Genomic DNA, 20,802 nt, shown 5'->3' with positions numbered 1-20,802 from the left:
GCGCTTGGCGAGGGGGGGGGTGCGGGGGCAAAGGCGGGGCTCCCCCTCAGCCCGGCCGGTCCCCGCGTCCCCCGGCAGCTGCCGAGTCGGGAGCCGCGGACAGCGCCGGTTCCGCCCGCAGGGTGCCCCGTGAGGGGCCGCGCCTGCGCTGGGGGAAAAGAGCGGGAATTCCGGCGGGTGGCCGGTCCCTCAGCGCCGGGGCAGCCTGACGGGAGCGAGGCGGGCGCCTGGGCGTCGGCGGGAATGAACGTCGCTAAATAAGCAGCGGCAGTAGCGGGGAGGGGGGGGGGGGTGATGGCTTTTCAGCTGTCTTTATTTAATCCTGCCCCACAGCGTGCCTGCCATTTAAATGTGGAGTTTTGTGGGGTCTCCCTCAGTACGGCCCCTGCAGTGCTCTCAGCGGTAGGTGCCTGTAACGGAGGCAGCGCGCAGGGGTGGCTGTAGCAGAGGCTGCACTCTGGTCATGAATTAACATCTCTCTGATACTTTATTTTTTTTTTCCTTTTAGCTCCTAGAGAATGTTCTACCCCCAACATCTACTCCAGAATACAAGATTACTACTCACGTTTCAGTCAGAAAAGCGCAAATCCCAAATGTCCCCACCTGAAAACATGAAATGGGGAGAAAACCCCATGCAAGCAGCGTATGCTTTGACCAAGGAAACCCCCAGAACAATTTTCTGAGGGCTGTTGGTGTTCAGGAGCCACATCTGGAGCTGCTGGAATGGCCTGGGAGGTGCGGGCAGCCCAAGGGAGGGATCATCAGCTGGCTATAAACTCTGTATCTGCCCAGTTCGAATCAGACTGATGCTGGACCGTGATTATTCATCCTAATTACAGGTATTGGAGAACACACACACGCACAAGCACAAAACTTAAGTGCTGATAATTCGTTTATTGAAGTCCAAATTTACAACTGAAGTTTACAACTTTTTTTTTTCCCCAAAACAAAAGCTTTGTTTGAATTTAGGAAGAATAAATGTTCTTTTTAATAATGTACAGACTATATCTCTTAAATAAGTTAATATCTTTGAAAAAAGAGCAATATGTTCCTTTTTTAATGTTGCAGTGCAACTTACAACTTACACGTCTGTGCAATGTACCATGAGGTATATGCCCAGTGAGCAACACACAGTGAAGTTTTCCATTCATAAATTTTCATTGTAGACACACAAAAAGTTAACAAGTTAATCTGTGATAGAAAAAACGCAGCCGGTTACAGTAATTCACACAGAACTCATCTGAAAAGAGGGGAAAAAAGAAACCTAGCGTTCATTGCCTATATAAACTATTGGATCATCTCTCAACATAGACAAGTATAAAATTAAAAATACTGTTGTGAAACTGAAGAAATACTGTATTATCCAGGGGTTGAAACCTAGTTTTACCTGTATTAGTCTAGAGCAGTTAATTTTCTCTCTCTGTAGCGTCAATGAGCTGAGGGACTTTACTACGGTATCGACAGAGCATCTGCTCATAAAAGCGCTTAAGCGAGATGGTGAGTATAGAAAAGTTGCAGAGTGCTCATAAACTGCGATATAACTCAGACATTTTCCCTGGCATAGGCAGGTGGTTTCCCATTACCTCTCAGATCATCTCACAGCTGATTAGAAAAACAAGGCTGAAACATGAAAGATTACTAGTATTTGAAGCTCTGACACTTCAAACTTTTCAAGATGGCTCTAAAATATTTTTCATAATGACAGAAAACATATATTTATTTTAGAAAGAATCATCCACAACATAACTTTGTGATAAATAACAGTTCTGCCTCTAATACATATATACATACTGCTTGTAAACAAAAAATGCCCACAGGTCATGGAGTCTCCATGATTTTTATACAAGGCGCTATAGATTTTTTTGTTATTGAAAACAGTCCTAGTGAAAGTTTGGTTTATAACCTCCTATTGCTACAGAAACAGTAAGAATGTTTATATTTACAAAGAAACAAAGACCATGGAGACCCCATAGCATTATTTGCTAAAGATTTTAAGTTAGCGGAGTTTTCAAAATACACGTTGTCAGCATGTTCAGGTTTAATAAACAGTACAGGTTGAACACCAGCAGTACGATACTCTAGTGCTTTGGTATTTCAACCCCTGAATATACAGAGACATTACTACAGCCTACTTCACAGTTTAATGCAAGTAAAGTGCAAGCCATAGTACAAGGGTGTCATACATTTTCATACGTGTAAGCGTTATCTAAAAAAGGCTCTCTATACAAGTTTTATTAGCTACTTTAGTAAACTAGACAGAAGTCACCTATGGCCCAGCAATTAATGGTCTTACAAGGATATTTTCTTTGTAATACAGTATGTGTCAAATGTAAAAAGTTTATTTATACTAGTGCATTTCTCTTATATCCTAACCTGTTCTCTTTTCAGATTTCTAAGCTGAAATCCTTGTTTCTTAGTAAAACAGAAGTCTTAACTGGTGACAGGGTCTTACTGGTATTTTGGCCAGTGAACACGATTTGTTAAGACATACTTGTTTCATGGTTGCTAGTGAAAAAAATGCAACAGAGTCAGTATGTATAATGTGGCGTCCTTATTTAATCTGCAGCATTCAGACAGATGCATTTACAGCTAGTAAAAAGATCTGTATTGATACCCTCAGCAATGCCTGAGAATGAACAATATTCTAGAAATGTGAGGACAGGAGCTAGCTGGTCAAACAACAGTTTGTTGACATATTTTATAATTTTTACAACATTGCTTTCTTTCAAATACTGCTCATACAGTGGCATTAATGCATACAGCAAAGTCCCTAGTTGTCACTTTTAACACTTGCATGTGTCTGATAAAAATAAACTGTCTGGCCTGCATTAAGAATGAATATGGTTCTTTTCCTGAAGATAATGACAGGCAGTATCTGTCTGAATTTTTTAAACACTTTTATTAAGAGTAGGTCCTGGTAGTATATCAGCTATCTCGAAAACTGATAAAAGATCAAAGGATATTATATGTAATCCTCATGCTGAATGTGGAAGTATGGTATAAACTGTAAACCACAGAAACTAAGCTTTAAAAAGATGCTTCTTCATCTATGAGTTGTATCAAGAATAGAGAGTTGCCTGCCTACACATTGCTGAATGGAACTGATCAGAATTCATCATTATGCTTATATGTAATGGGAGTAAAGAAAATAATTTTTAAAATCGACTAAGAACACACAATTTACTAGTTTCTGTTTAAATAGCAATGTATATTCCATTCATCAAGTGATTTGGCTCAGGTTTGACTTTCAGATGCCTGCCCAGCTAATGCCCGCCGAGAGCCTCAGCCACACAGCGTGAACTCGGCTGGGTAAGAGCAGAGGGGGAACCTATCCCCGCAGTAGTGTGCCTGAAAAAGCTACTTGGAACCTTAGCTTTAATGAGGGAAGCATTCTAGAAGAAAAAAGAGCTTTTTATTACTTAATATAAATTAATTAGCTAATATTGCTTCTTCATTCTTTCCTGTTATTACCCATTTTTTGTACTAGTGGTAAATAAACATAATTTGGCCACAGGGAAGGTGGTGCATTGTCTCTAATGAGATTTTAAGCTCAGTGGGCTAAGGCATGCGGTATGTGGAAGACCTACAAGCCTACAAACCCCAAGCAAAAAGGCATTGCTATAACCTGAGCCCTTGTCTTCCCTAGAAATGCACAGTTTCCCTAGTGTGAAAACTAAGGAGAAATTAAAAATTCTTTATGAGACCAAGTTACCACTTATTTCTCACATTATGCTACATGAACTTGGGTGTACTATAAATGGTGTTTTCAGGGCTGAGGCCCAGGGATACAAACAGACCTGTGCTCTCTTAAGGAATCTCTCCAGGACTGAGTCCAGAGGCAGCAGTCAGGATCTCTGCAGAGATACAAGATTTGCTTATGCGAACAGATTTAGTGTTTAAACTGTACATAAAATTGTATGGTAGGCATCCTTTGTATTAGTTTTGGGGGTAGCTGGCAGGCATTGCAGATGGGGCTTAAGTTGTGTTGATCAGTTGTGCTGCATCTTGCTTTCGCCAAGGATTGTTTTAAACACCCTACATTTGCAGCACTTGGGCCCCAGTTGCGTGAAGAGTTTGTCCAAACCGTTGGGGAAATATCACAAAATAGCTCTGCCTGGCAGAGCTGTCCCACCCCAAGGGGCCAACAGCCAAGGTTTACCAGGATGTAAACAGCCCCCAGATATATCACTTTGGTCATAGGTACCACTAGTTTTTTGCAGAAAAGAATGCTTTTATCACTTTGGAAGACAATTAAGACTACATGATGAAAGAATATGGCAAATAAGGTATGTGATGGGCTTAGGTCTACTTTGTATTACTTGAGACAAAGATAAGAGAGATAAGAATTTACTCTGTTTTCCTCAGATTTGTGTTGAAGAATTTCTACCAGATTCTTCATTTTTCTTCCAGAAGTCCCATTAACATTCAAAGTGAAATCTTCGAAAGGTCAGCAGTAGAATTCTGCCATTTTTGATCCAGCTGAGCACTTCCTAATGCCTCTTTAAAGTAACCTCTTCAAAGGTGCCTTCACCATCCTTCACAAAACTTCGGATCAGAGAGTGAGTGTTTTGGCCTGGAAGGCTATAATTGCTGAAGACAGTAAGAATAAAGTTAAGTGCCCATGTACATCTAGCAATTCTCTGCAACACTCATTTCTTTTTCCTTGGAACAAGCAAGTGGTGCACCACATTTCTAGCTTAAAACCGAGCAGTCTAGATCTGAATATTAACTGATTTATACTTAGAATTCCCTGCTTGGAAAAGATGGAAAATCTCATCCTCCGAAATCTTTTCCTAGCAATTGATCAGTCTTCCCTTAGGGTGCTAAAGCAGTTCAAGAAGCGCTAGTGATGTGTTTGAGAAAGTACAGCTGTATCAGAAGCTGATGAAACCGCAGGGTGGTTTTTGCCCACGAGGTGAAGCACCCTCCTGTGTCATGGAGGGTAGAGATGCCCTGTACAATCCCGCACAGCCCAATTACTGTGAGGGCAAACGTCACAGAGCGTGGGCCCAGTATTTCTGCATTAGTTGTACTAAAGAATGTGGACATACAGACTGATGACAGCCTCCTTCTCCTCCTTTCATTATTTCTTGTTTGTGTTAATTAGAGTAAGCTCAGGAAAGTTTTCACTTAAATTAATGAAACCAAGAAAAAGGTCTCAGTTTTCTCAGGAAGTGCCGCTGAGATAGCTACTAAAATAGCTTTCAAAGATCCAAGATCTCACTGAATACAGAATAGTATTAAAAAAGGAGGGGGATCAGTAGCTTAGGGGGAGCATTAAATCAGTTACAATAAGAAATAGGCGGTAACAAAAGGACTAAGTTTGTGGAGTCACAGAGAAAGTCTGCTGGCTGAGGGACATTTTGCCTGCAGGAATTCTGAATGAAGACACTAAATTTAATAAGATCTGGATAGATAAAATGCATCCAAGCAATCTCTTCATGTAGTTGTGTATGCTAAGAACCGAGTTTTATCTAAGCATTCAGGCAGGAAATCTAGTAAGTTAATAGAAGTATTGTACTGGTGCTGTTTATTTCCCTTGATGAACCCAACAGCAAAGTATTTTTTTTTCTCATTTAAAAATATGGGCTCAAGACTACCACAATCATTTCAGCTGCATTGTAGAGTGTGTTTAAGTACCTTTCAGTCCAGGAGAATTTGATATATTTTAATATGTAAACAGGATTTGCTGCATCAATTTTTAAATACAATATCTGTATTGCACTTTGCATTCCAATTATTTCAAATATAATGAAATTCCAATTAATTGTGCTATGGTGACTTTGTACATTACTTTCTATAGTACAGCTCGATTAGTACCTAGAACCAGAAAGAAAAATTAGTGGTAGTAAGGAGTTGAGTACACATGCAAAAAGTATGACAAAATTCTTGTGGAATGACATTTCACAAATGCCAGCTGACGTTTGTGGAAGAATAAAGTCTCTGTATTGCTTAATTTAACAATTAGATTTTGCTTGCTCTAAGGCATAAGCAATGCTAGACAAATCTTTCAAACTCTTCTGCCTGTTAATCTTAACTCCATTATAGGAAATTTCTCCAGTGTATATCAGTTCATCTTATGAATGTCTTGTATAATTTATCTTGCCTGTTCAGTGCAAATCATATTTGATGAGAACTGTTCTCCAAGAGCAGAATACAGACTCATGACTGAGAATTTCAGAAAAGGTGAAATCATGACACTGAAAGATTTTAAAGATAAGCTGAGCAAAAGTATGATCTCTCAAGTTCTTATCTCATCTACTCATATTTCAGAAATATATTTTTTTAACTTTCAGAAATGAAAATCAAGATTGTCTATTTTCCTTACTATTTGTGCTATTTTTGAGAAATATATTTTCCTAATGATGTTTGTCACTTTCAGCTGTATCCATAAGTAGGATTTTAGAAGAGAGATATCTTGTTTCATTGTTTACTGGGGACTTCATTGAATATGCTCAGTGGAAAATTGTCATTTCTGTTTTGAGTTACAATCCAGTGGCATTTGAAATCCTTTTTGAAAGCTATTTTAAAATCAGGTAGATGTTTTTATTATGAAAACACAAGCCATCCTTTGAGTTTGAAACAAAAGACATGTTTAAATTTCTTTATGGATTTAGAAAATTCAATCCGTTTAAGTAATTCTGTGACCATTTACCACTGCTTGCATGTACAGTATGAATTGGTTTCTAAATGGCTTCTGTAATTTACCCCATTGCTTGCTTTACTATGTAGTATTTCTCCTACATCATATGAAGGATAGTATTAAAAAATAGTGAAATATATAACTTTTAGAGATCTGATATGAAAAAAAGCTAGGCAAACTCTCTCTATTAATGCTTCCAACTATTCAGTTGTCCAGTAGCTACCAGTAAATATCATCCAGTAAATATATTTCAATTTATTTCTACATTTTGCATGAATACTGCAACTCCAATATTGGTGAAACCTGTGGTGGCAAATTGTTGTTCTCTGTTTCCTGTACCTTTTTTATTGCCTCAGGTGCTTAGGCAGAGGGTGAAGTGCATGTTTAATATTCAAGCAAGCTACATACAATGTGATCCTGCTCCTCTGAAGTCACAGGAGTTTTGCAGTTTACTTCAATGGAAATACGATTAGGCTCCAAGCGTGCATTTAAGGAGCCACTGTCTTCAGTGATTCTTAAGTATGGAGTTAATTAGTCTGTTGCAGCAGGTGAAACATGCCTTCACGTATGTTCCATCCAACTGTTGTTATGTGGTTGTTGCAATGATGCTGTGACTCAGTTGCCTGTGTGATGCAGAGAACTCAAAATAGCCATAACACTACTAATAACGGCTTATATTGCTATAGACCATTATTTGTTTAATCACTGCATCTACCGTGGTTCAGATAAAGGCCAGTGCAAATGAGAGTAAAAAACAAATCTGAATTGTGTTTCTTCAGCTGCTATATTGGGTTACATGGCAAGGGTTTGGTAGCGGGGGGCTGCAGTGGTGATCTCTCTGAGAAAAGACCAGGGGCTGCTCCCACGTTGGACACAGCCAGTTCCAGCTGGCTCTAAAATCAGCCAAGTTCAACCCACCACCACTGCTTTGTGGAGAATGAACTAAACAAACAGGATACCTTCACCCAGCTCTGGCTTTGTGAATAATTAAATCTCTTCCTGGATAGTAGGACTTCATTGAGATAACGTTTTTTCCTATATTATATTGAATGGTATGAACTTTACAGTTCTTGATGTCTGAGAGACAACTAGGTTTATCTTGTGAAAAACTTAGCAGTGAATATCTGTGTTTAAGTGAAATGACATCAATTGTATTCACATCCCCTTTGTTCTGCCTTCTAGAGTTATTCTAGCAAGCATAGTCAAAGAAAATTGTGAATGGATGTTTGAAATTTATGTTCAGTAGCATTCAGAGCAATCTTTTTTTTTCTTTTTTTTTTTTTTTTTCCCCCCCAAGAATACAAGTATTTTCTCCAAAATCTGATTCTTAGAAATCATTCTCATCCAGGCAAGGAAGTGAAATACACTATGTGACTTGTGTGTCTTCCCAAACCAATCAATACAGATTGGTTTTCAAATGATGTATTGAATAACTTCACCCACTTGCTAATGTACTACTAACAGTTAAAAATTATTGCCAGACATTACATAATTTTGAATAATTTTCTCAGCTCTAGATGTCTAGATGTCAGTCTATTACAGAATTTAATAGATTAGTTCAGGATCTTTTTTCAACTTAATTCTTGTCCTTGAAGCATCAGAGCTTTTTTGAATTTTGTGACTCACAGTCATGTGTCACTTAAATTCACAGTGAAGAAACTATGAAAACCTGCAGTATGTACCATATTCAGCGCAGATGTTTTTCTTTCACCATGAAATACTTCAAATTATATTAAAATCAGTTTAAGTTGCAGCATTAGTGAACAGCCAACATTGTTCTACTCATAGCTTAACCTCTGTGCCATACCTGCTCGCTTGTGTCATTCGTTTTAAAGGCAGGCACAGTATGTTACAAACACAGTATCTAAATGGCATGTACAGTATGCCCATAGGGCCAGATTGGGATCTATTCGCTAGATGTACAGTGTACATTTTAAGGCACACTATAGGGATTGAGTTTACATTTTGATAACTCTGTCCTTTTATTTGCAGAAATGGTCACTACCTGGAAATGTTGCAAAAATAAACGTTCACCTCTAAGAGTGGCCAATGTATTTATGTTTTCATTTTATATTTTTCTCAAGAAAAAAATGTGTGAAAATGTGAACTTTAGGGCATTTTAAAAGTAAATGTCAACTACCATGTTACATTTTATATACATAGATATGTCTTTATATATATCTAAATATATAAAATGATTGTAGGAGCTCATACTATAAGCTTAGTTTTAGTACAGTACTTTAAATATACTGGTATTTATTTTCAGTTACACTTCTGCACTGCTTCTTTCTAATGCAGAGCTTGGTACGGACATTGGTTGATAATAGCAAACAAAAAAAATTAATAAAGAATATTATTGTCTATCATGCAATGTAGTAGGCATCCTGTGGCACTATTCTCTTATCCAATTTATGTACAGTACTGCTGAGTACATTATCAATAAATATTACAGTGTTTGTCTTAATCGATTTTTCATGGCACCCAGCAATTATTCAGGATATGAGTCCTGTCACACGTGAGTTTCAATGAACGAGTGTGTATGTGTCAGCATTGGTGCTGAGGTTGCAAGTTCAGAGGCTCCATTTTGAGATTTCACAGCAGCACTGTACTCACAAATGTCCAGGAAAAACTCATAGTTCTTTAGTTTCCAATCTTTAAACTTCTTTGATGTTAAGTTGGGATCATCCAGAAGGCTGTTGATAACTGTGAGGTCCCCTTCCTTCGCCTGTCAAATTCCAGAAGGACACAGTACATGTCAAAATGAAATTTGTGCCACATTTTGTATTTCAGCACTTTATTTCTTCTTTCATTTTAATGCAAAGTGCTAGGGAAACTACTATGGACACTGGAATCTTTTACCAATATTCAGGAACTATTACAGCTTAAACTGTTTGGCAACTCAGTCCTTGGCACTTTCTACAACATGCCTATAAAGAGTGCCAAATAGCTTTTTTTTTCCTTAAACTGGAACATTTGCTTTCAAGTATTTTTAGTTTTTTCAGAACTTAATTCTAAAGCTACAAAGAAAGCCCCATCCATGGAAAACATTAAGAGATTATACTTTTACTGGTTTATATTGCTTATACACAAAATTAATGATAAAGCCTTACTTTTAAAGTGCTCTTGAGAACTCTGATGTGGTGAAGCTTTTCATTGACAACTGGATCATTACATCGCTTTACAAAAGACTTGCGGAACTCCTGCTTCGTGGAAGGACGCTGCTCTCCAAAAGCTGACAAACTAGCTTGTTCCAGAGATTTGTACAGCTCTTGCAGGCCATCTGTATTTTCTCCAATTTCTTTTATGTTTTCTGAAAGAAAATAAAGAAACTTAACTACAAATCTAACCATCCAGATGAGGTCTCTAAACTCAGCAAGCAATACTGTAAATTCATGTGTAAAGTAACCCTATAACACAGGCTTCCAATTTTTGTTTTCATAAAACAAGAACATTTTGATTAGCCCCAAAGCTATATTCTTAGCACTATATTCAAGCATTTCAAGTACAAACTCCTGGGTAGTGACTGATGAATTTGCCGACGTGTAACAGTTCAACCACAAAAACCTTACTGAGAATAATGACAATATTGCTCTGGCTTGCCATGGCAGTAAAGAGGACCAGAACATCTCCAAAAGCTTACCTTCTGCACAGAAACTATTATGCCTTCTAATAGGAATTTTTTCTTCTAGCTTCTCATCTGTTCCTTCTATGGACTTTACATGTCCCTTACCCCTGACATCTCTGTTACGGGGAAGGCTTTGACTGCGTTGCTTCTGTGGCCTGCTGTGAGAGCTATGTCCCATTTGACATTCCACCAAAGGGAAAGGCCCTTCCTGCTCATAATTATGACGCCTTTGTACTGGTAGCGTTGCTTGTCTTCGTTTGTCCGGTGACATTCCAGGCCGGCCACTCATGTACTCCGCATCAGGAGGAACAGTCTGAAGGAAATGGAGCCCTGAACTGGTTAACGGAGTCTCTATCAGATCCTGCCACGAGCGCCTCTCTCGGTAGGGAGGTCTGCATCCCGAGGAGTGTGTGCTTCCTGCTACATCTTGGCGAGAATCCTCGGCCGAAGAATGAGAATATGTTGATTCACTTGAAAAGTGTCGACCGTGTTTGGCTTCAGGGAATGGACTTGAAGAATTCACCTGAAAAGATACAAAAGCATCTGACTATAAGATGACGTTTTGAACAGACCCAAGAAAATGACTACAGTGTAGAACATTATATGATATATACTAATAAAATGGACTGATGTGTGTGTTTTGATATGTCATAATATGAACCTCTGTAAACAGAACATAATTATCAGTGAGAACTTTTATGCAATTGCTATGTTTTAACCACTCCCTATTCTTGTTTTGCACATTCTCTGCCCTTGAGCAACTCCTGCTGGAAAGAACAATACAATACTGGCACAGGTTTCCTGAAGACCTGCCCAGTCTACACTCGGTCCAGCAGTGTGCTGTGAAAACATGGAAGTCCCCAAAAGAAACCATAATTGGATTTCCTTTCTCTTTTTAGGGGATAAGTATCCAGCCAAACAGAAAAAAAACACTTCAGCATCCAGGAAGATTTTTGAATTTTGGGGGACTGCTGAACTTCTCAAATGATTTTAATTAATTCTGCTGGGTCTGCATATAATTTTAATTCAAAAACAAAGAGAAAGGCAAAAAAGTGAAAAAACAGAAAGGGAGGGGCTTAACCTGTATCCCAGTTGATAAAACAGCATCACATGGGTGAAAATCAGTCTGAACTTCACCCATGTGATGCTGTTGTCTCAGTCACTCTTTCTTTGGTTCTGGCTGTGAGAGGATCGTGTCATTCACGCTGAAGAAAAATCTGAAAGAAAAATAGAGAACAGTCCTATCTGTGCTTAGAAACAGAATAATTATCACAGCCTGTCTATGTTCTGTATAAATAGAAATGTTCTTATTTGCTACTAGAGCCTCTCCATATACAAAATGTTTTTTTTTCCCCTCAGTTATCAAAACCTGGCTGTATGCAATATATTAAAAGTACTTTTACCAGCTATTTAACATCTTCTGACACTAACAGAAAATACTGTCACTACTATGGTATTGTACACAATGCTTCACATTGTAAAAAACCCTTTGCCTCTAAAGATATGTTCTTAAAAAAGTGTTTGTACTAAAACATGATTACTGCATGAATATGATCTGATCTTAATCTCTAGCATCCAGTATCCAATATTCATACTTGAAAAACAGTCTCAGTTAATACAAACTATCCCATCCACCACATTCTTTTCATATTCTGCATCAAAGTCAACATTTGAATATTCTGTTTGTCTTATTAGGTGTAGTCTCCTAAATCCTACAGGAAATATATTTACAGTCTGGTGACATATCTGTGCAAGGAGACATTCACCTCTCCTTCCTTTGTAATTGACTCGTCGTGGAAATGTTCAGGTCTTAACTCTGGAGGAACTGCAGTAATTTCATTCTTACAATGAGATCCATCTTTGTTCTGCCTTTATGGTAATTAAACATTCCAAAACAAGGAAAATGCAAACCCAAGGCGCACAGATATTTTTTGGTGACCTACTGTCAAATGCAATATTTATAACTCACTGAGGGTGTTCGATGATAAGTGTCACACAGTGTTGAAGAGCCTTCCTGCTTCAGGGTTAAAGAGCCGTCCATGTCATCCTGGTCGCTTTCACTCCAGTAATCTGCTAACAAACCATTCGGGGTTTTACTCATGTGCTTTTCCACAAGAAAGCAGGTCCCGCATTTTAAAATAGCATTAGGATGCAAAAGTAAAATTTCACAGTCACCTAGGTGGTTTGGCAGTCCCTAAGGAATAGACTTGTGAAAATGTCTGGCACTTAAGATACACAGATATGTAGAATAACCTTCAAACGCGTTTTAGGATAGCATTCCAGAAAGCAGGTTAGGCACCTAACTCCCACTGTACCTAAAAAACAGCTCCTGGTCACAGACTTTCAAAGAGAAAGTTCATTCTGGATGCCAGAGTAGAGCGGAGCCTCAACACTTCATTTAATTATGTTAGCATGACAGGTTCCACCATGGGCGATGGTGAAAAAGGCAAGGCTGGCAATCGAGCTCAAGAGATGCAAAAACGGTTCTAAAGCACATATTGACCCATGTTTGTGATGTCTTCACTTGCTGTAGGGTGATGACCGCACCCGATGGCTGGGAACTCGGGGATCATACCTCACCTTGCATTCTATGTATCGCTTGTTTTAAATATTTCTTAAAAGTATTACTCAGGATTTTATTTTCTTTGGTGGTGGCACCAATATAGTTCTTCAAGGATAAGGATTATTATGAAAATTGGTATTTTAAAAGATATGGCATGTATGTTAATAAAGAAGTCAGTTATGACATCTCCACCTTCGTTCAAATAATGGACAGATATGTACTCTCTGCTCTCTCCTTTTAATTATAATCTCTGAAGCATTACCTTCATCTGGATGAATATCCTTGTCATCAGGTGTGTAACCAATTGCTGCGAGACCCAAACGATTCATCCATCTAATAGAACAATAAAAAACAAGGAAGAGAGATACTTAAAAGGAACACCTAGTGTAAATCTGAGGACATACACGTTCTTAACATTTGGAAAAGTCAGAGACAATGCTCAGTCTAAAACTGAGCACAGTTCAGGCTGTTAAAAACATGATTCAGATGTGTTCAGTCGTTAACAATTTTAAGTGAAGGATGTTCCAGGTCATGTACAATGCAGTAATGTACTTCTGGACTTCTAGTCACATCTGCTGGAGGATGTTTGCCTAGTGCAATATCAGACATTACATTTTATTCTGCTGCCTAGAAAACTGAAGAATCATGACATCGATCTTCCTTATGTCATCAAGAAAATGTGGAGCATACATACCAATATGCTAACTTTAGCAATGACTAAATGAAGTTTTTAGAATAGTCTGTGTAGAACAGAGAATGTCCAGCTGTCTCCACCTTAAGCAGAATCATATTCTCTCCAAGATGCATCTGCAAACTATTTGTGTGGAATGGTTTCCAGACACATTGTGTAAAGGAACATATTGCATCCATTCCGATTGCTACTTCTAGTGATTTCAGGAACTTGCCTGAATTGCCAAAATACTATAAAATGAGATAGAATTATTATAATAATTGCATGAAAACCTGTATTAGCAACTAAGTTGTATTACATTTGTATACTCAAAAAGTTAAAACAGACTATGACAGTGTTCTGACTGGTTATTTGCTAGTCTAGATTCATGATCCTGGTGATACAAATGTTTAGGCTTGCTGAGGTGTGATATCAACATTTTTTTAATACAGAATCTTAGGTTTCTAAACCAAGACTTGGTAAATCGAAAGTATTTTAATATTTGCATTTCACATTGATATTCTGTTTTCTTTGTCCCCAAATGCCCTTGTTTCATTAGGAAAATATTATAGCTTATTTTGGGGAAAATACCTTTAGAGTTTTCTTTATACAAGATTACTGGATGTTTATACAATATATAATTGAAGGACAGGAAAAAGGAAATTAACACAGAGAGGAAAGCCACTTCTTAATGTTCAGCGAATGGAAAAATCAAGACTTGGCTTATTTTCATCAACAAGGAAACATAACCAAAGAAAAGAGCCCTATTATTAGACATCTGTAATGATTGGGATGCATTCTTAAGTATTCCTTTACTCAGTGACTAATTTATTTACTACGTCATTATTTTCGTAGTATATTGCACGTAAGTGTTTTCTAGATGTGGCTTTTTTCTTTTTTAACACTGCAACATAAAATTTGTTAATAATTATTATCTTAGTTAATGAATCATATCATGACAAAAGCATCTTTCAAAGACTTCAGGAAAGACATTAGTATACAATACATACTATATCATAAGGACAAGTTTTCTGTAGATTAAAGCAAGAAAACTATTCAGTGTAATTCTTCCTCACTTGTACTAGAACAGAAAAAAAGCTTCTAAGGACATATGTGAATGTATTATTGGTCTAATAGCATAGTATATGGTGTACACAGCAAGGAGGCAGAAAATGAAGGAAGAGTGCACTCTCCACTAAAAATAGCACACAGTTCAGCATGTATTGATCTCCTGGTCTAAGCAACGCTTTGCAGTTGCTCAGAGCAACGATCTTAATCTGTAATATTGGATATAACACTGACTCATTGTATAGCCTTCAGCAAATCGTTCTACATATCTTATGACTTTCATAAGTATCCAAAGGGGACAACAAACATTTACTTCTTACAGGGAATTGTTATTGGTTTTAATTTACTTGCAAAACTATGACAATATAAAGAATTGTACAATAATACCGCTTTGCCTTTCAGTATTAAAACAGAAGTGAGCAAACTGGAAATAAAAATGGAAATGATGATTAGTTGTCACAAAAATCAGCTGCAGGGTTAGGACTGCTTACAGAGACATTGTATCAGCATGTCAATAACTCATCATGAGGAAGTAAATTTCAAATGGATTAACAGGTTTACAGAAAAGCTTTTCTACGGTGCTCACCAGCATAATTTCATTCAGCAAACGGCATGCTGATCACTTGACATTTGCTTCTTTTGAAAGGCATATTCTTTATTGCAGTAATTGAAATTACATCATACCCTTGCTCATTATTAAGCATTTGTATTCACTATTTTTTCAACAGTTGTTCCGGAATTTCTAAACTCATCAGCATTGGAGCAAAATAGTTTTAGTCATCCTTTACCATATGGCTTGGGCAGTTAAGCAGAATGCCTCAGCAACTTCAACTAAGGTTCTGCCTAAGAACCAATGATAAATTAGGACTCATTACCATTTTCAAAGTTAAATGAGACTCAGCTATTTGGTGGTCAGTGCATGGAAATTTATATTGTGTTAAATTTCTTGCCAAATTTATCTTGTTGTTCATAGTTAATTTGAGGGTTTCAAATGTTGGAAGCTTACATAGATAACAGTCAAAGTGTTAATATTAATCTTTAAGAGAACATGGATATTTTTAGCCTACACAGAGTATCAGCTTTATTCATATGGCAGTGTCCAAATCTGGAATTAGCAGAAGGTAATCTTCCCGCTCTAAGACTGCTCAGATTTTTCTCTTCCAAAGGGCAAGAAGATCCCCAGATACAGTTACAAGTACTTTTTTACCTCATTTACCACAATTTAGAGTTAGCTCTTTGCCAAGACAACAAAAAGGCTTATCTGATGACATTCAGTGGCTTATAATGATAAAATCTCTTATGATAAAAGAAAAAGAATCTCAATTTTAGGTTTTGTGTTTTTAAAAAAAGCACGGGTGAATGTTTTTGAGATTAATCAGGAGTTATAGAAGTGCTGAGATTACAGATCCTTTTCTCACAGTTAACATTTTTTTTTTTTCAAGGAAGTGCAAACTCAGTTCAAAAGGAATGCTGTGTAAACTTGATGAATTTACTTGATGAGCAAACCACTTCCATTTTTAAGAAAACAGGCAGTCAAGGTTATAAAAAGTTCTCTGTGGAAGGCTTGGAAACTCAGCCGTTTGGTTGTGAACTCGGCACCGAATGCCTTGCAGGCAAACATCAGGTTTCAGGAAGGCAATGGGAGTATGTGTCAGAATTGGACTCTAGGGGGTAGAGGACTGCATGTTTAATTGAAGGTCATGCAATGCAAGACTATATGCTACAGCTGACAAGCAGCTATAGTGAAAAAAACCCAGGAGAACATTTGTCTAATTTGGTTTATATAGCTGTACCCCTCATAGCTCTTTGAATTTCACGTGACCACAAAAAGACATGAGATATTCTGGCAGGTACATGTATAGCAATCTTACAGGAACATCTCTATATATCTTGGGTCCTTGAGGCAGATAGTTGGACTTTCTCCCCCCCCCCCCAAACCCTGCCTTTTTCCTTTCATAATTTTAACAACTCTTGATAATTAAACAACTTACACAGCACATTTCACTAAGTTTGAGTCTAGGCCACTCAACGAACTACAGGGTTTACATTCTAGATAGAAATTAGTTGTGATGATATGGAGCCATACTAAATATCCCAAGGATAATTTGCTTCAACATTTTACCTTCAAAATTGTACAACATTTTCATAAGATATAGTATCTATCTTACTGAGATACATTGTAATAACTTACAAAGGATCAAGAAAAGTATTAATTATTTTTTATTGCCTGTACTTTAGTGAACTAAATGCAGGGAAAGGTAAGCCTCAGGTGAAGTAATCTAAATACATAAGTAAGTTTTGTACTTTGTCTCAATGGTTTAAATTCCAAATAAATCAGACTTGGCTTTAAATAGTTCTGTTGATTACAAACAGGCACCACTGTCATTGGCAGTCCTATTTTATCCCAAAGCATTGTAGGAAGTTTTAAGTTAAATTTACTGAGATAATTCTGGTTAGTACCAGGGGATTACAGCCCAGGTCCTCTTCCAAGAGTCTGATTCTACCCCCAGGCCTGGAAAAATGATGATTACAAAGGCACTGACATCAATGATGAACTAAGTAGCTGTGACAATAATCAAAACTTGATATTGAAGAGTGAGTCATGCTTGAAATGCCCTGAATTGTCAGGAGTCAGGAGCACATTCTCTTCCTGATCGTTTAATAAAAACACTGGAAAATGTTAAAGTGAACCAAACCATCAGGAAACCAATTTTGTATAGCTTCATTGTCCTAACAGACTACATTAAAAACAAGAAAATGCCATTACTTGTTGTACAAATGCAGTAAGTTTCTGGTCACTGACTGTTATAATTTACTCCCACCGAGTATGGTGATGAGCCAGTCCCAGGCCAGTGTGAGGTTCTAGGATTGAAGGCAACAGTAGTTTTTACAGTGGCATCACACTTCTCCCACTTGGCTATTCCATTCTACAGTCCAGACTAAAATAGCACAAGTAGAAAAATCAAAACTATCTCAGTTATAAATTTGAGAGAACTATTACATTTAGCATAGGAGAATAAAAACTGAAGGCAAGAAGGTAATAATTTTTTTAAAAAAGAGGTGCAAGGCTGTTATTTTTAGGGTTGTAGTTAAAACCATTCCATAAATCCACAGAGAACAGGTCAGGAAGTGGAGAGTTTCTGTGGTTCAAGTAAGTTTTATTTACTAATATCCTCAATGCTAGATACAGTTTTTGCATATACAAGATGGCTGGTATATAGAAAAAATGATTTAATTCAAGTGAAAAAGTAAAGGATATGTCCTGAAAAGATGTAAATTCAAGAAAGATTCTATCCACTTTCACTATTTCTTTCTGTTAAATTTTCCCTTAAAAATGAAACCAATGAAATACTGAGGCATTGAAGAATAGAATAAGTAAATAGTTATATATTTCCTATCTTTCTTGCATGTTTTCATCAATTAATACTTGCACTGTCGTCTCAGGTTTGTATTAGAAATGTTTCAGTGCAGGAATATCTCTTTCTTCTCCTTTGAGATTGCATCTACACTTGAGATTACTGCGTTAAAAGGAAAAAACAGAACTAAAGTAGAGGTTAAATTTGACTTAATCAAGTAATCTTTAAGTCTGTTAAAATATAGGTTCCCTTGAACCATTTATTCCATATGTAGGATTTATCCAGTGCAATTTATATTTAATTTCCGATTAAAAACTTTGTATTATAATTTTTTTACATCACTGGGATAATCAGATTCCGGAATTCACTGTAAAATTCTTTGCAACACAGAATTATATTTTAAAATTGATTTTGTACTTGGTATGCTGGCTTCTTCCTGACCAGTCTTTTTTACTGGACACCAAAAAAATCAATACATTGTCCATTTTGGCTCCTAAGGTACAGTATTTTCATTATTTTCTATGGTTATACAGGTAAGATATTCATTTAACAGAATAAAGCTCCCTATAATAGGTATGGCTCAAATGATGCCTCGATTTTCCTCAACACAAAAGAAGCCCAAAATCGTAACTGATGTCTCACAGTGAAATATAACACTGAGCAGAGTCTTCTCAATGAGCTCATCTCTCTAAATATATCAACTCTCAGCAGCCTGCATTTCTACTATTTTATTTGTCACAGTTGCTGGAATTTGTTAAGTAAAATCATTCATGGGATAAACTGTAAGTACTCTCTGATTTGATAATTTGACATGACTCTGTTGATCTTGTTTCATGCATTGTCTTCTTAGATTTGTCAGGCTGGAAAAATATGAAAAAAGCCCCAGACAGCTTAAGAGTTGACAAGTGAACCATGGCAATTTATGCCGTCTTTGCATGTGCATCTACCTCATGCACTTAATGGGAATTTTTTTTTTTAACTTCACCCTGTCAACCAAACGCAAGACTATGCCTTTGTACTCGTAAGTCTGGTTGGGTGTTTTTTTGTTTTTTTCTCCCCGTGGATGATAGACAAAAAAGTTCACTACTTCTGTAGCAAATAAATTACCCTTCTGGTAACAAATGAAATGGCATCTTATTGTATAAATACAGTTGTGTATCATAGAGAATACACACAAAATAACTTTATGATAGACTATAATTTCAGCTAAAACCAATAATAAACCCTAAGGAAATCTACCAAAACAGTCCCAAAATCTCACTCAACTGGGACTTCTCTTGCCCAATTTCAAGCACATTTACAAACGTGTTCGTGACAGCACTAACACTGCTTAGGCAAATCAAAAAGGCATAGTCATTGTTATGGCAAGCTTGGAGTTTCAAGCCGATACTTCAAGGAATCTACGAAGATGACAATAAGATATTTTCTTTATTAGTCAAATGCGGCTACTGGATTTCACCCTACCCATAAGACCTTTGTCCTATTGGATTTACCATATTAATCTGGATAATTCACCGAACTTTCTGGGCATCCACCTAAAGGCAAGCACCAGCTGCTGCAGGCACCTATTGCTTCCTACACTGACTGTGACATTCTATGTGCTTCAGCATAGAATCACAGAATCATCTCGGTTGGAAAAGCCCTTGAAGATCCTCCAGTCCAACCATGAACCTCACACTGACCGTTCTCAACTCCACCAGATCCCTCAGCGCTGGGTCAATCCGACTCTTCAACCCCTCCAGGGATGGGGACTCCCCCCCTGCCCTGGGCAGCCCATTCCAACACCCAACAACCCCTTCTGCAAAGAAATCCTTCCTAAGAGCCAGTCTGACCCTGCCCTGGCGCAGCTTGAGGCAATTCCCTCTTGTCCTGGCGCTGGTTCCTTGGCTCAAGAGACTCATCCCCCCTCTCTGCACCCTCCTTTCAGGGAGTTGTAGAGGGCCATGAGGTCTCCCCTCAGCCTCCTCTTCTCCAGACTAAACCCCCCCAGTTCCCTCAGCCGCTCCCCATCACACCTGTGCTCCAGACCCTGCACCAGCTCCGTTGCCCTTCTCTGGACACGCTCGAGTCATTCAATGGCCTTTTTGCAGTGAGGGGCCCAAAACTGAACCCACTCATCAAGGGGCGGCCTCATCAGTGCCAAGCACAGGGGTAAGATCCCTTCCCTGTCCCTGCTGGCCACAAACATGTGGTTGCCCACTACATGGGCAACCATGTAGTATTCTCCAGACAGTCTTTCTACCATTCTTACAAAAGTACAGGTAAGGGATGAAAAGCTGTAAAAGTGTATCCAAGCCAGGATTTCTTAACATTTAAAGCATGCTGTAATTTTACTCAGTTATTCAAAGCTTTTACCCTAGCTTTCACCCAATGACTGGCCCAAAAGAAAGCTTTGGAGAAATGAAACATTCTTTATGAACAAGGCAACTGAGTTTAGTACGGCCTGAAAAGGTATGCGTGGCGTTTTTTGGGTTTTAGAGGTGAACTTTTTTTAAGAGACAGGATGAATTATTGTGAAATGATGTAATTCTACTTCCACATACTCTTAAAGAAATCAGATCAAATAGGCCAAACAATACTGTTAAATACCTGAGTTAATTATGTATATTACATATTTCTATTACTAAAACTTCAGATATTGCAGTGTTAACTTAGTATCTCCAGTATAACATCACAATATGTGCCTGTAATGCATGTTCATTCATCACAGAGAGATGTACAGCACTATAATCACGAAATCTGCTATATTAAATGCGGTTGAACCATCTGACTCCCAGAAGAACTTTACCAATTCACAATGGTATTATTTACAGCAGAATTTGATTAAGTTAATTTTGTAATTTAAACTAGTACAGAAAGCCAATGCAAATCCTAACT

The 20,802-nt window shown here is 37.7% G+C and overlaps 1 protein-coding gene across 4 annotated transcripts in view; it reads right to left on the bottom strand.

Annotated features, from left to right (window-relative positions):
• Positions 1-874: 874 nt before the first annotated feature.
• LOC141949452 (connector enhancer of kinase suppressor of ras 2-like) overlaps positions 875-20,802 on the bottom strand; it is a 212,909-nt gene continuing 192,981 nt past the window's right edge. For 2 of the 4 annotated variants that reach the window (XM_074883088.1, XM_074883091.1), the window contains exons 20-24: positions 13,094-13,164; positions 12,238-12,341; positions 10,284-10,791; positions 9,754-9,953; positions 875-9,368 (exon numbers count right to left, since the gene is read on the bottom strand). In XM_074883088.1, the coding sequence (XP_074739189.1) occupies positions 9,153-9,368; positions 9,754-9,953; positions 10,284-10,791; positions 12,238-12,341; positions 13,094-13,164 (1,099 nt within the window). In that variant the 3' untranslated portion in view covers positions 875-9,152. The remainder of the gene's footprint in view (positions 9,369-9,753; positions 9,954-10,283; positions 10,792-12,237; positions 12,342-13,093; positions 13,165-20,802) is intronic. The other 2 variants (XM_074883090.1, XM_074883089.1) reach the window with 2 other exon arrangements.

Source organism: Strix uralensis, chromosome 13 (genome assembly GCF_047716275.1).
Source record: "Strix uralensis isolate ZFMK-TIS-50842 chromosome 13, bStrUra1, whole genome shotgun sequence".
Taxonomy (NCBI): Eukaryota; Metazoa; Chordata; class Aves; order Strigiformes; family Strigidae; genus Strix; species Strix uralensis.
Note: the sequence above shows the minus strand (reverse complement) of the source record. Positions and strands in the feature narration are given on the sequence as shown.